The 16,111-nt window shown below is 39.0% G+C and overlaps 1 protein-coding gene across 2 annotated transcripts in view; it reads left to right on the top strand.

Annotated features, from left to right (window-relative positions):
• The window catches only part of plb1 (phospholipase B1), a 106,135-nt gene that overhangs the window by 72,152 nt on the left and 17,872 nt on the right, over positions 1-16,111 (top strand). For both annotated transcript variants that reach the window (XM_062973287.1, XM_062973279.1), the window contains 7 exons: positions 422-482; positions 1,164-1,222; positions 2,579-2,646; positions 4,701-4,744; positions 7,254-7,353; positions 11,043-11,094; positions 14,910-14,990. In XM_062973287.1, coding sequence (XP_062829357.1) covers positions 422-482; positions 1,164-1,222; positions 2,579-2,646; positions 4,701-4,744; positions 7,254-7,353; positions 11,043-11,094; positions 14,910-14,990 — 465 coding nt within the window. The remainder of the gene's footprint in view (positions 1-421; positions 483-1,163; positions 1,223-2,578; positions 2,647-4,700; positions 4,745-7,253; positions 7,354-11,042; positions 11,095-14,909; positions 14,991-16,111) is intronic.

The raw sequence follows: 16,111 nt of genomic DNA, 5'->3' as shown, positions 1-16,111 counted from the left end.
TGAGCCTTCTCTAGCAGTAAACTAGTATTTTCAAATATACATGGGAAAGGTTATTAGTTACTTTGCTAATTTTAAAGTGAAGCACAGCCTAGTATAGAATAGCCTGTTTTAGGAAAGGGGAAAGCTGATTGTATCTAAAGAAACTTGGGCACAGCTATCTTTCAGGACAAAGTACAAAGGGCTGTTGGAAGAAAAGAAAAAATTGCAAATAATGTAAATCTGATATACATTATAAGCAACATTAGCTAGAAGAATTTAGCATTATGCTGTCATGAAGGCAATAACTAAAGGCTGACTATTATAGGAACCAGAGTTTAAAGGCAGGAATTCCTTTGATGCAATAATTACTCCTGGGTTTTTCATACATTTAGTGTATTCCGGCACATAATAACTAATAACTGTTGACTTTTTCTCTCTCCAGAACTGGGGTAGTGACCTATTGTGCCCTAGACCAGCTGTATCGAAAAACATCCCAACATCAGGTGAGGAATAAGGCATACAGAGAAAATAAGCAATACTACTTTCTGTTCTTTGCTTTGATTCAGTGCTATTTTACTGTAAACTTTGGTGAAGTGCAGAAGGAAAGATAGTAAAGAAATATAGACTCATTTCCCCCTTTCTGATCTATTAGAATTTTTTGACATTGCATTTTCAATTCATTTTCCTGCAGCTATGAAGGTTGTAAACATATTTGAGAATTAAAATTGGGATTCTCAGAACTCTGAAAAGAGGCTCTTATCGCAAACAAAATGCCTCCAGGACTGCCATGGACATAGATAAGCGTAGAAATACTTCACACAGTGAGGCTGCTTAAATACCCTTGACTTCAGTGGAATTTAAGCTGCCTAATGGAATGCAGGATTGCCTCCTCTCAAGAGAGAGTTAAATTCAAAATATGGCAAAAAGATAGCAAAGGGGTTCTAAAACTTTTCTCATAAGGAATATGTATGCTGTTGTCATTCTTAACATTTAGCATTGTTAATTTGTGTGTTAGATTTCATGAGTCCTATCCATGCTTACATAGAAACATGTTTGTCTGATACGGTGTATTTTTACATAGGTTTACATTTTTAAAAAATGGTTGAACTCCTATTTTCAAAATTCATTCTATTCAGTGCCAGTGACCACCCTTTTCCTGTGTTTTATTCCCTGCTACCATGTAGTACACAGACTGCAGCCAGGTGACATACAAGTAGTAGCAGCACTGGGTGATTCTTTGACGGTAAGACTATACATCATACTGCAAAATACCTTTCTCCCCAAGGAAGCTATAGTGTCAGTTGGCATCTAGTGTAAAGTTAATGTTGGTAGCTTAGCTAAGGAGAATTCATGACCGACACAGTCCAATAAAGAAGTATGAACTACCTTTAGTTGGGGCACCATTGAAACAATCATGCCAATTTACAACAGGATTGCTATAAAAAGTCATTGTTTAATCTACTTTTTGTCCAATTACAAGACTTTTTCACTACCAGACCTCATCATTGTTGTAATTTTGCTCTGAGTAGGTAGTACAAAAATGTATTCATTTTTTATGCAACTCATGCTGTAAATGGAATATTTTTAATGTAGTACAGTACAGGCAGCACAAGATACTATCTGAGATGGGCAGGTGTCAGAACCCTGGCTGCTGGGCACCAATAACCTTACACAGAGGCCAGTCTCTATCTAATATCTTTATTAAAGAAATATATAAAAGCAATAAAAACAAGTGAAGAATATAGTTCAGAAACAGACCTTTCAAAAGAGGTCAAATATAGTCCAAAAATGTATTGTCCAATAAATGATATTAGAGTTCAAAGTTTTAATCCACTTGACCGAAACACACACTCTTGCCAAGCAATAGTGTGGGGAAATGTCAGAGTCTTAGAAGTCCAATGAAGCTTGACAGCAAGGCTGGAAATAAACTTGATTCTTGACTAGGTCTGTGACTAGAAACAAGGCAAAACGTGAAGCGTGGAACAGGGTCCGTGGTTAAACTGCAAGGCAAGGCAAGGCTCAAAAACTTGATCCGGGAAGCAAGGAACTGGGGTTACGAAGTCCACACACGATCTCTCTCCTGAAGCTGATCAATTGACTCCGCAAAGAATCTCTCGCGCCAAACCCCTATATTGGGTCTCGTTTTCCCGCCAACAATCTCTTTCCCTAGAGAACGAGAAGCGAAACCCACTCTGTCCAGATGCATTACTCCTTAGAATTTCCCAAGGGAAGCAGACCTAATCAGCCAGTTGTTTGGCAGCGATTCTTAGACTTCTCCGATTAGCTGCTCTAACTCCTCTGTCTCTAGAATAAGATTCCTTCCTGGGAAACGGAGGGGAGTACTGCCCAAGGCCTGGTTTACTGAATTCTTGAGGGCAAACATCAACATCCGGCAGGTGAAGGGACTCCGGCTCTTGTTGAACCGGCGAAAACCCCATGTTTTCATCTTCATCTGCCACGATAGTACCAGGAACAGGACTACAAGGCCCATGAGGCATCACAGCAGGAGACTCTATTTTTTTGTGTTTATATGTACTTCCTACTCCATTTGTCTACTATTCATACGTTACTTGTTAACATGTTTTTCCCCTTTTTTCAGAGTGCCATTGGAGTCAAAGCAACTGATTTGAATGATCTACATATAACATGGAGAGGTCTTTCCTGGAGGTAGAACTTTTCCTAGAATTTAAATCATCATATTGTAGAGTTAAGGCTGCCAGAGATGAAAATGAGAGCAGCATGTGTATGGGAAGATTACATCTTTGAGCATATTTCAATGCCAAAGCATACAGCTTGTATCTTTTCCAGGAACAAAGGCCATATTGGTGCCCTTCTGAGAATGTGGTTTTATCATACTGTCTTTAATTCAGATGACATTACTGCGCTTCTGCTTCAGCTTGAATTTAACATTTAAAAGTGCTAAACAGCTTTGGTCTGTATATTTGAAAAAGAGCAGCTCCCTATTTATCAGTTCCTGAGAATTGGAGGACTGTTGGAAGGGCTGCCCTCAGGGTCCCACCACTTGGGGCGATACACTGGGAGAATGTGAGAGAGGATCTTCTCTGCTGCAGGATCCCTTAAAGGCCCAATTGATGCCAATGTTAAGATCAGTTTTGTGCCAGGTAGAAACACTGATTTTGCTGGGACCTTTGGGGCCAATTAATTTAAATGCAATTTTGCATATGTACTTGGTTTTAAATCATCTCTCATTGAATTAACTGGTTTTAAACTGTTTTGTTTTAACTTGCCAGGTAATATAATTTTAGCCTGTTTAACCCTTATACCTCCTAGAAGCCCTATTCTGAGTTCTACACAATTTTACCCTCTGAATGTTTAGTCATTATTATTGTCATGGTTTTAATTCTGTTGATGTGTTTTTATTGTTTTATGTACTGTAGTAATGTTTTTAATGGATTGTTCTGTGTTTTAACTTGTATTGTTGGGCTTGCCCCATGTGAGTTGCCCTGAGTCCCTTCGGGGAGATGGAGGTGGGATATAAAAATGTTGTTGTTGTTGTTGTTGTTGTTGTTGTTGTTGTTGTTGTTAACATTACTCCACTCTCACATCTTCAGATATAGGGTGGGATATAAAAATTATAACAATTAAAAGAATAAAATAAAATATTTTTTAAAAAAATTCTGAATTGACTAGATAGACTACAGACAGTCCCCAAGTTATGGACAAGATAGGTTCTGTAGGTTTGTTCTTAAGCTGAATTTGTATTTAAGTCAGAACAGTTACGTATTTAAATGTAACCCCTGTCTGTCTATGTAAAGCTTTAGATCAATAGGAAAGGGTTAATACCCCTGTGATGTTTGTTTTGCTGTCTGTGCCCCTGTTCAGAACATTTCATTTCTGTTTCTGTTTCTGTAATAAATGGATTTTGAAAAATTTGACTGGCTGTAGAAACAAAGATTGGTGATAAAAGCTTCGGTGGAGAGCCTTTTCCCCCATGATAACTCTTTCAGGAGTGAATTGCCCTTCCAAGGGGTAGATTTCTTTCTACTTCCTGTTGTCTCACCCCTGTTCTTAACTATGAGTCAAATGTTTGTAACTTGGGGACTGCCTGTATTATCCTAAACCACCTGCTTTCAGTAGAAGTAGCACAATGAACTAGGTGGTTATGAAACAATAACCATAAGCATACATAATGCACCTACTCCATTTGGGAGGAAAGCAGGATATAAATTAGATAGACAGGCAGGCAGACAGAATCTCCTCCTATAACACTACGTGCACTGGATCTCCAAACTCAGGTCTGTGCAGAAGATTGTATACAAATTATTTTAATAAAAAACATTTTAATGAAACAAAAATAACCCAGTAAGATAGTGATCAATGCTATGGATCTGTCTGGGAAAAATACAGTTGAGGCAGTGATTTATCATTTTCCTAACTTCTGGATCAATGTCACCCTCAGACAATTACCCTATCATCATCTTGCCATGTAAGCAATGAATGCATAAAAGTAATGAAGCCTGGATGTTTGAGGCTTAAATTACCTTATTCTTCAGAAATGAGGATAAGGAACTGTCCTTTACTATACACGTGTTCCATCATTTATCCTTTTATCCAAAGGGGGCTTTGCGTGTGTTTCCTTTTGTTCCAAATCTATCTCTCGCCCCACTCCCTTGCTAATATAGCTATATTTCTAGGACACATGGCAGGTATTTGATATGGTATTAATATCACCCACTAATTCTCTATTGTCCTTTTCCTAGCTCTGGAAGTGATGGAAACTTGGAGATGCATACAACATTACCTAGTGAGTAGCCTAGGACATCCCAACAATTGAAAAAGGAAAACGTATGGAAGTTTTCTTTTAAAAAAATGGAATGACTTCATTTTAGTTATTTATTAAAGCATATGTCCAACTTACTTGTGTAATTCACTTTTTTGTTGCAGAGATTAAGGTGTGTGTGTGTTTTTTTTACCAACTGTGCAATTAACAAACTCCCTTCAAGCCACCATTTAAGCTGCTAAAGCCTCCAATTTGGCTATTCAAGAGTGGAGCATGATCCTTTTATGTCTATGTAGTTGGATCCACAGCAATAACGCCATCAGCCTCTGGGATCTCAAAAAGACTCCAGGAACATCTGAAGGATACCCAATGATGTGCATTCAGCTGTCGAAACAGCACTGGATGCTTCTTTAGTTCCTCCACCAGCTAGTAAATAGCCGCGAGGAAGCTGGAGCAGCTTAAGAGGGAGGATATGCTTGGAAGTTCTGCTTGTGTGTAACTCTGTGATACATCTCCCAACCCAGGATCTTGCCCAAGGTTTAAAGAATTGTGAACACATGCTGTCATTGTAAACCTTTTCCTCCCATTCTCTTCTCATGTACTGATTCAATTCCTTACTTTCTGTTTAAATCAAAATATAATTTGACATGCTATCCACACGACCAAAATGTTATTTGAGTGAGTGCCTGCAAGGTTTGATACTGGTTTGCAGCTCTCATTTGGAAACAATCATGTAATGTAAGTCATTGTTTATCAGTCCAGATATCCCTGTAAACTTTTGATTTGATTTCAACAGAAAGTAAAGAATGGAGCAGGCTGTGTGTAAGCACCAAAATCATCCACAATCCCAAAGCTAATTGTATTAATGCCTTGGAGAGAGAATCTGTTTGACTTGACATTGGGGAATATAAATTTCCAACTGTGTATATTTACCGAAAGATCTACAATAGTGACTGCTAACAGCTGGGTGAGTTTTCCCACTATACCCACATAGCGGAGTAGTGATTATTTGTTTGAGGAGGTGGAGCAACACTCAGGGACACCCAGAAGCAAGCCTGGAAAAAAGCATGGTATATAGAGGTACTGGCTACCTCCTTACGCATTGCTGGAAAAACTTACCTAATGTAAGCCCCAATTAATTCCAAGAGGATTCCAACCACTTAACTCATTTTGGAAGTTGCTTAGCTTCCCACTGCTTGGGGATTCTAGACTGTTACTCATTCATGAATTCATGAATAGGAGAAAGAAAGGAGGGACGATGCAGGTTTCAGTCGATTAATTACTTGGAAACACACTAGGCTCATAATTAAAGTAAACCAGCCAGCTTTTGTCTTTTCAATGTGTTGTTGTTAAGACTACAACAGCAAAATTGGGCCAGGCCTACTAGTAGTTTGTAAACTGAGCCACGCTGTGTGTGTGTGTGTGTGTGTGTGTGTGTGTGTGTGTGTTTTTTTTTTTTGCATGCACGCGCACACACACACAGAATCACACTTTACTCCACAGTGGAGGAAAGTGATATTCCCTTGGTCCAGCCATAAACTTCCTGTGGCCAACTCCAATATAGAATTCTGTATTTTATTGCACCTTTGCATACTGTGTTCTTTCTGTGTAGTATACAACCCTTGCACTGTAAAATTTGTGTTTTTTAAGATTTGGAATGCATTGGATATGTTCCATTTTAATGACGGTTTGCAAATTTGGTGGTTAATATGGGTAGTGGCTACCTCAGTAACGAAGGTCTCCCCTCATACTTCAAACAGTATTGATTGTACTTGGCAGTCTTATCCAGAAATTATTTATGTAGAGAGTAAAAGTCAGGTTTGAAAGGAATGAAATGAATATCTGCAGTTTCACCTAACTTCATCTGACAAATTTTCAAAGTCCTCCTGGTTGTTCTATGTGACAAATGCAAGGCCTGTGGGCCAAATATGGCCCCTCACATCATTTTATTTGGCAATGAGGCTTTCAATGCTAGGGCAGCATATTTATACAGTCTTACAATTACAAATGGCCATTTGAAGGCAATCATAAAGCTGATGTGGCCATTGATGGAAATGAGTTTGACACACTGTTCTATGATATGCTTCTACCCGAAGCTACCATAGAGTAGTTGTGGATAAACTAGCAAATTCTTAGAGAGGATACCTTAGTAGGAGTCAAAGTGACTCTGTAGCAACTCCTTGCAGAAATGGTTCATTTCAATAGGGTTCACTATTATCCATGGTTTCCTGTTTCCATGAGAAGTTAAAGAATGTATGTCCTGTAAATGCAGGGATTGTATTGTACTTTAACATTGACATTTGAATGTACAACAGTGGAATGTAATACAAGTAAGGAATTTTATACGGAAGATTTTGTTCTTTTTTCTACAATATCCCTTCCACTAAGTCACCAACTGCAGTTGTGGAAACATTTTTAGTAATTTGGCCACAGCATTCAAGTATACCTACTCTACAGCACTGATGAATTGGAGTCAGTGACAGTTCTTGTTCATCACATGGAGACTGACCTTTGACTTCTCTTCCTCTGCCAGATGTTTTGAAAACATTCAATCCAAAACTCACTGGTTTTTCCACTGGCACCAAGAAGGAAACTGCAGGATTCAATGTGGCAGAAGCCGGGGCTGTAGCACCGTAAGTTTTATAAATATACATGTGGGCAAAGAAAGTGGTGAAATGAAAAAAAAACCAATACAATATTATGTATGGCCTAAATAACTGTCTCCAAGCCAAGTGCTTTGTGATTACTAACGATTCCGTTGGCTATTTGTTTTATGAATCTCTGCAGAAACATTTGAAGTGATCAGTATGTGAGAATCTATAAATGATTCTAGATTCTTGGATGGAGGTGGTATATAATTGCTCAAGTTATATTTTAAAATAGTCCTCATAAGGCACACTGTATACAATGTTGGACAGTCTGTTCAATCAATCATTTGCTCACTCTACTATGTGCTTACCTGAAAATCTGGCCAAAATCGAAGTAAAGAAGAGCTACTCCCAACCTGGTACTCATGCAAGCAGTAGGGTAGCCAGGATTTTGATTTTGAGGGGGGGGGGGCTGAGTCTGGGTGAGACAGGATCTACCCTAGCAAACCTTTCATATCATTATCCCAATACCCCCATGCATATGGGGTATATTGAGCATGGTGATCAGATCATGATATGAATAGACATAACAATTTAAATAATAAATGTAAGGCCTTCTCGTGGGCCGCCCTGAGAATTTCGGGGGGGGGGGGGGGGCTGAAGCCCCTCAAGCCCCCCCCCCCCCCCCCCGCATGCAAGGTTATTGAAAGCAAATCCTATCAGTTCCAGAGAGTATGGACAACGTTTGGAGGTTATTACAAGGTTGGGTCCCTTTTCATGGGCTGTCATTACCATCTACTAATTGTGTTGTCGAGGATGCCTGCCATAGATGTGGGCGAAACGTCAGGAGAGAATGCTTCTGGAACATGGCCACACAGCCCGAAAGACATACAACAACCCATCTACTAATTTCCTGTTTTGGAGTCCTCCCCATTGTCATAGGCTAGATCTACAGTGTTAAAGAATGTAGTTTGAACTGCACTGAATGTCATCATATGAGTCTAAACTGACCACATAATACAGTTCAAGCTGCATTATTGGGCAGTGCAGCCAAATAATATATCACTCTCCTGGTACACCCACTAGTTGGTGCTGGAGGTGCAATGTTTTGGTTTGTCTTGGGAAGCTGGCCTTCTCATTCTCAGATAGAAAACCCAACTAATCCTGTCTAATTTCTAAAATTCCAACAACTGGTTGCAGTCCCTGCCAATCCAGGCAATAAAAAGTTAGCTATTGAGTAAATTTGGGCAACTGCCTCACCACTACTAACTATATATACCTCACAACCTCTGAGGATGCCTGCCATAGATGTGGGTGAAACGTCAGGCGAGAATACTTCTGGAACATGGCCATACAGCCTGAAAAACACGCAGCAACCCTGTGATTCAGGCCATGAAAGCCTTCAACAACACATAGGTACAAAATGTTGATCTGTTAAATGTTGAGAGGGACAACTTCAACAGAGTGCACTTTTCATTGCCCAGCACTGGTATTATGATGGTGGAAAAAAGCCATTTAATTGAGTAGCTGCCATATGCAATTTATGATTGTCACTATCACCCATCATTTTCTAAAATTAAAATTTTAATTTTTAAAATTTTTAAAATTTTAATTTTTAAAATTAAAATTTTAATTTTTAGTGGGGCGAGCAAAAAACTGCCATCAGGAAGAAGGCAATATTATATTTTATCTGCCAGCAGACATATAGCAACTTTACCTGATTTTTCATATTTTAATTTCCCACTGCTGGGCAACATCCATGTGAACCTGAATGCCAAATGAAAAATACAGTTCATACTGTAGCTCAGGATATGATGGGAATATAGCTGTCTCTCTTTTGAAGCTGTCTGCAGATCCTTCCTAATATTAAGCAGTAAAACGTGACAGCCATTTTTTGTCTGCTCTCACTGGCCCTGAATGTGGCATTGTATCTGAAAAGTCCTCATGCCATTATAGCTCATAAATTCCAGTGCCACACAGTTTTAAGAAGTGACCCCTGTTCAATTCACTTTTACTTGACGTTTCCATAGATAATTTACTGGTTCAATTCACCATCTTTGTTTTACCTCATTTCCTTCTGGGATATATGGATCTAAGGATAAACTCTTGCCTAGAAAATCTTTTACAATATTGTACCTGTCTGAATGCATTTGGCAACTTTACACACCGAGGTCCTCCATCGATCACCTTTCACAGAACGCTAAATTGACTGCAGCGGGAGTTAGAGGTTAGATGGCATGGCTGGGAAATAGTACCAAGCTTCCAAGTGCAACCAATCTTTCAACAAAAATAATTGATTGGAACTTCTCGGCTCACTGGCAAACAGGTGGGCTTGCTGGCAGGCAGACCAATGGTGTTTTGCAGCTTTCACTAGTCGCTTGAGCAGCCATTGTTTATTGAACATATACGTACTACAATTGCTTAGGCCACACCTTCTTTGATTCTTATTGGTTTTTTAGTGGCCAGTCAGAAAAAGAAGGCCAGAATAGGGATGGATTAATCTACTAGTCTGGGCTCACCTGTTTTCTGATTGTTTCCCATTTAAAATTTGTTTCATCCCATCTTTGCCACAGTTTTTTATTTTATAAATAAAATCAAAATGAAAATGCAATGAAGTTTGATTTGTTTGGACTTTTATATACAACACACTATTTTTTGATTAATGCACAGATTGGAATTTATTGATGTATCAGACTCCTCCTCTCTCAGCATGTTTCTTGGCACTATAAAGATAACAAAGCATTCATTCACATGTGTCCTTTTTAAAGTACATTTTTGAGTGAATATACACAGTAAGCTATTAAAGTTTGTGAGAAGCAGTGCAGGTTTAAATATGAATTCGTATCCTTTAAGAAGATCTTCTTGGTTTCTGAAAATTGCAGAAATATTAATTAAAATATGCAAAGTGACAGCAACAATCTTTAATACACTTTATTTTGGTTTCCTAAATTTTCCATTAAAATAGCATTGTCCACTAATGGAATACAGTGGGTTTTTAAAATTATTATTACTGCATTGACCAGGTCCTTTTTCAAACTGAGAGCCCAGATATATAATGGTTAGATTTGATCCAGTGAGACCAAGATTTAAATCCACATTTAGCCATGAAGGCCACTGGGTAGCTTTGGGCCAATCATTATTTCAACTCTATTTTATAGGACTGTTGTGGGGACAAAAGAGAGCAAGATAAACAATAATGCAAGTCACCATTATGAACTCGGTAGAAGAAGGGAGGGAGGGTGGGGAGGAGAGAGAAAGATGGAATCTGACACACAGCTTGACTGAATTTTCAACAAGATCCATAGAGATAGTTTGACGATGCACTAGCAGCCAACAAGTGTAGAAAACTGCTCATGCAAGTGGTCTTCTTCCACTTGACATGTATGGTTAAAGCTGCCTGTTCATGAAACGTTACAGCTCATATTTTGTTAAAAGAAAAATAGTTATCTTTGGTTTTTCATTTCATGGAAGATAAGCTACAATCTTTCACAAGTGTCAGACTCACCTATTATTTTGCTTTTGTAAATAAATCGGCTGCATGAGAAGATGGGTTGTGTTTTTTGTTTGGTTGGTTGGTTGCTGGAAAACCATTGTAACTGACATTGCTTGTATGAACATTCAACGGGCACCTCTGAAATAACAACCATTTTCCCCAGACAATCCTTCCTCTGTTACTTGGTGCCACTGCCGCCTTAAGGTCCCTATTTAATGGCTCTCTTTTTCTGTTTCGGTAGGAACCTCCCAGCCCAAGCCCATGAACTGATAAAGAGAATGAAAAGCAGCCTGGTGAGTGTGTGCATTACAGAAAGCTAAGGGACAACATAGTGAGTGGTTTGAGTGTTGGACTTGGATCATGCACAGTCATGGAAACCCCCTTGGGCAAAAAGTCATATTATCTCAGCCTAAGAGAAAGGCAAAACCCCCTTTGAAGAAATTTTGCAAAGGAAAATCTGTGATAGAAGTTGCCATAAGTCAGAGTCTAATTGAAGACACGCAGCAACAATCAATGAAGAACATAAGAACAGTTACTGTGCTATGTAGAATTCACGCATTACTGAATTCAAAAACATTCCTAGCAAAGCTTGGGAGCCAATCCTCTCACTTTAGAAGTCATTGCCTACGATATAGTCCAGTGCAGAAACCAAATGCAAATGTTTTCCCCTTGCAATTTAGTCCGAAACTCATAACTTCCATTGTTCCTGATGCCAACCAGGAGAAAATAAAAACAAGATTGTTCTATGATTCTCTTTGTCTTCCCATGTCTGGTGCTAAGTAGGCCAATGTCAGGCTACTTCTCAAATGCCTGCCAAACACTCTGTTCCCTCTAGTATACTGTCAGTTCAAATGAGAAATGAGTAGCATCATTCCAATGGAAGACATCTCTCAATCTGAACTTTGAATATACTCAGAGATTGCCTCTGCCACAAAACAATTTTTTAACAACAACTTATGTACACCAAATGAGGTCATGGACAAAAAAGTAAAAACAGGCAATCCAACACTTGTACAGCTTGCTTATTCTAGGTGAAATACCCAGGCTGTATAGCTGAGCATATAGTCCCATATGATTTTGCCTGGGTACTGAGTCACTAGGATGAGACTTTTCTCTCAGTTTCATCACAAGCATGTCAAGTGGGGACCAAGGACAGGCCTTTCTTAGTTGCACCTTGACAACTGAGCATTTTTAAAGAAAGAGCTTTTATTTGAAGTGAGAGTTGTGTGCCTTCAAGTCCATTTGTGATTTGTGGTTACCGTAAAGCAAATCTATCATGAGATTTTCAGGGTTACAGTGTATGAGTTGCTCCATGCCCAATGGGTTTCTATATCCAAGCTGAATCCATCACACCCCTCTGGCTTTATTGCAGTGTTATATTTTTAAGCTGCTTTTTGTCACAGTATGATGTGTTTTAAATTGTTTTTAATATTTCTTGCAGTTTAATTACAGTTAATTTTTTTTATTTTCAGTTCAACTGTATTTGTTATAATTTGTAACCTTCAGTTTGGGTGGATCTCCAATACAGTCAGGATATAAATAAAGTTCTTCTTGTTGATGATAATGTGGAGGATGCTGGTGAAGATGTCTTTCAGAAGCACTAACTGGCCTTTTAGTTTATTTTTCTAAATCTAAGGTTGGAATGATGTATTCAGAACCTATCAGAGTCCTCTGTCCTCAGAATATCAGTCAATGGAGGCATCCAAAAGTAGACCTAAGAAAGGCCACTTTTGGAAAGGACCACAACTTCTTGAACTTCTATCCAGTCATACTAGTATCTGTAGTTCAAAAAGCGATTTTCCCAGACTCTGAGCAAGTGAACCTAATACTACCAAAGTATTGGCAGTCCATTTTGTGAAGCTCTGCCATAGAGCTTTACGAAATCGAGGGCCATGTTGTAACCAGTGCTGCCCTCCCTGTCAATTGTCGTTTATTGGCTGTTACCTTTAATAGTGTGATGGAATGCAGGAAACAAATCCACCACCCCCTTTCTGTGTTTCCTTGAGTCTTTTCCTCTATATTCCTTATTCTCGGGGAGCAACTGGGTGGAAACACTGACATTTGAATGAAAGTCACAGTGGCCTTATGAAACCAGTGACAATGATGTTGATTGAATGCCTCAGGCAATCCTTTGAAGGAAATGTGAAGTGGCAGATCAGGAAAACAAATCCTATTAATGAAAAAGAAAAGATCCAGCCCTGTTAGTGATTCCCATGCTTTTAGTTTCTTTAGGACAGATTCTCCAATGCTTATTATGTAAACTTGCGGTTCTAAAAATAGCCGCCATCCATTCCTTTCTTTGTACAGCATGTTACAGAATGTTTTCCATTGAGTTACAGCTCTGAGCATTCCCTATTGTTGGCTGGCAATGACGTACTTTTAGCAGCTGCTGGCCTTAGCTAAGCACAGCTGAGTCACCTATCTTGGGACCTTAAAAGAGAGAGAGAAAGAACCTCAACACCCCCTCCCTTTTTTCCGGGCTTTCCCTTTTCTTTTCAAGGTTCCTGGTAATGAGCCGGCAGCTGGAAAGAATTCCCAACAAGTCCAGACACTCTAGGCTGGTATTAATGTGTTGCCTAAGAATTCTTTGTCCAGCTTAGCTTGCTTGTATACTTGTGCAAAAAGGTTACAACTCCTGTCTTCAAAATCCATTTGGAATTGAAGCCTCCGATGTAACAGAACCCTGCAGAGCAGCTTATATGATCAAGCTCCAGAACAGCTGTCAAGCTATCCCTTCAAATGAGAAGCTCTTTGCATTACTGGGGGGCAGACAGGCAGGAGAAGCTAAAATAAACCCTGGCTTTTGTTTTCTCTGTTTGGGTAACATCTTACCTTTGAGCTCAAAAGCCAGCCTGATCCAGAAATGAAAGAATTTAGATTCCAGCCTCTTTATTTCCACTATAAACAACACAGAACTTTCCATTTCACTGGTCAGCTCATCACAGTCCTTGCATCTAGTTCTCAGGTTTGATTTCATTTTGATTTAGCCAGAGCCATGCATTTTATTTCTCTTTCTTGCTGGCTTATAAATTCTACCCCACAGTTACCCGCAATTCCAACATCAAGCTCTATTATGTAAAATTAATGACATGTTGCAGATTTGCTTGGTCTGCACAATTGTGTGTGCAGACATAGGACTGACTCATGAATATCATTTTGTAATTGTGGGCACGTGGGTTGAAAGGTGGAGGTCAGAGCAACCAATTTGGAGATGATTGACTGGCATTTTAGCAAAACCAAAAATCATGTGGGTTTGGGGAAGTGTTAAGGGGTTATAAAAAGTAATATCATTGGGCAGGGGGAGATTGCTGATGGTTGCTGCTCTCTTAAAATGGCAATGATAACACTGTGTAACACAGTTTTTGTTCCTGGGTTATAAAAGTCATTTTCTAATTGGTTCTGACATACAAACATGAAAAAAAAATATGAAACTGCAAAAACTTTGTTTTTTGTTTTCAGGAAACCAGCAGCACATTTTGCTATAGTTTTTCAATGCATATCTCATAAAATCTCATCCAATTCAACATAGTTTGTGGCAGCCACAGAAACAAAGTTTCTGGAGTATAACAACTACTTTCAAAGTAAATACTGCACAATTAAACAGGAAATAACACTTTCGAACCTGAAACAGGATATTTTCAAATTTTGTTACGTAGTGTAATAGAACAATGTTAGCTCATATGCTAATTCCCTCCTTTCCTCAAGGCATGCTTGTACATCCTTGCAAAGTTTGTCACAGAGAGAGCATGAGGACAGTTCAAGCAATGAGCCCAGTGTTTAATTGCAGCCACCATATATGTAACATGAGAAATCTGTACTTGGAAACTCACTTTTATGCGTCCTTTTTCCATGGAGATGACTTGAGGATGCAAGTATGTTTTCCCGACATTCTGCTACTCCAGGCATTGTCTCAAGCAGCCCCTGCCAATCACTCAACAGAGAAAAATCCCTGCAGTTTCAGAAAGCAGAATCAATTTCTCTCTTTCGCATAACTCCTCACCCCCAACAGAAGTCTATTTAACCACATTGCTCATTACTCTCTGTTGGCTCTTCCAAGGATCTCTAGACAGCTATAATATGAGAGTCTATTTCTTTTATTCCTCACTAGGACGTCAACTATAAGGAAGATTGGAAGTTAGTCACCATTTTGATTGGAGGCAATGACCTGTGTCAGTATTGCTTAGACAAGGTAGGCAAGCTGGTTTGGTTTAAAAGCAATAAGATTTATTTTTCATTTCATTCTGAGTCAACTTAAATAGCCATTTAAATCACATCAGTTTTTTTATCTAATCAAGAGATAAATAGCTTTATCCCTTAAATAGGGTGAATTTCATGCAATGTTTTGTTTTTGTATTGTGAGAAATGTTCAGGATGGGTCATGTGTCTCTTTCCTATATCCCGGCTGTCTCCCCGTTGCCAATTATTTTGCAAGATAAATGTGGGGAAACAAGAGGAAGAGGGAAAGCAAAGCAATAGAAAGTCAGTCTTCTTCTAACAATTATCCAAAGAGGGAGGGAGGAAGAACAAGAAGACAGCATAGAAAAAGAAAGAACCAATCCCATTTTGAACTGAGTTCCTCTGTAACTTCAGAAGTCACACTCCTCACCATCACCTCACAAATTGCACTCTTCTGTTTTTCTAATTTTAAGTGTAACTTAAAATGTAACTTCAAATTATAGCTTTAAAATAAATATAATAATAATAAGTCATTATTATAATTTGTTATCAGCGTAATACTCCAGCACATATATTGAAAAGAACTTGTTAGAAAAGCTAATACATTGCCACTAATTCATTAAAATGTTTCAGGAAGATTTGAGCATTTTATTATTTGAACTTAATTGGTAATGGTCAACAACATTCATTTTAACTAATGACCACACTTTCTCATTATTCCAATTCACTATTTTTGTTTAATGATTGGGGGATGATCTGATCTGGCCACAGTGGTCTATGCCTTAGTTACATCACAGATGGATTATTGCAATGCACTTTATGTGGGGCTGTCTATAAACACAGTTTGGAAACTGCTAATAGTGCAGAGAGCAGCAGCCAGGTTTCTAACGGGAGCTGCCTACAGGGAGCACACCACTCCTCTATTGAAGCAGCTCCACTGGCTGCCTGTGGTTTTCCGGGCCCAATTCAAAGTGCAGGTCATTACCTATAAAGCCCTTTATGGTTCGGGTCCAGCCTATTTGTGTGACTGCGTCTCCTCCCATGAAGCTGCTTGGGCTTTAAGATCCTCCGGGGAGACCCTTCTCACAATCCCACCACCCTCACAAGCACGGTTGGTGAGAACGTAGGAAAGGG

Source organism: Anolis carolinensis, chromosome 1 (assembly GCF_035594765.1).
Source record: "Anolis carolinensis isolate JA03-04 chromosome 1, rAnoCar3.1.pri, whole genome shotgun sequence".
In the NCBI taxonomy this organism is placed as follows: Eukaryota; Metazoa; Chordata; class Lepidosauria; order Squamata; family Dactyloidae; genus Anolis; species Anolis carolinensis.
This window is presented reverse-complemented; position numbering and strand designations above follow the sequence as displayed.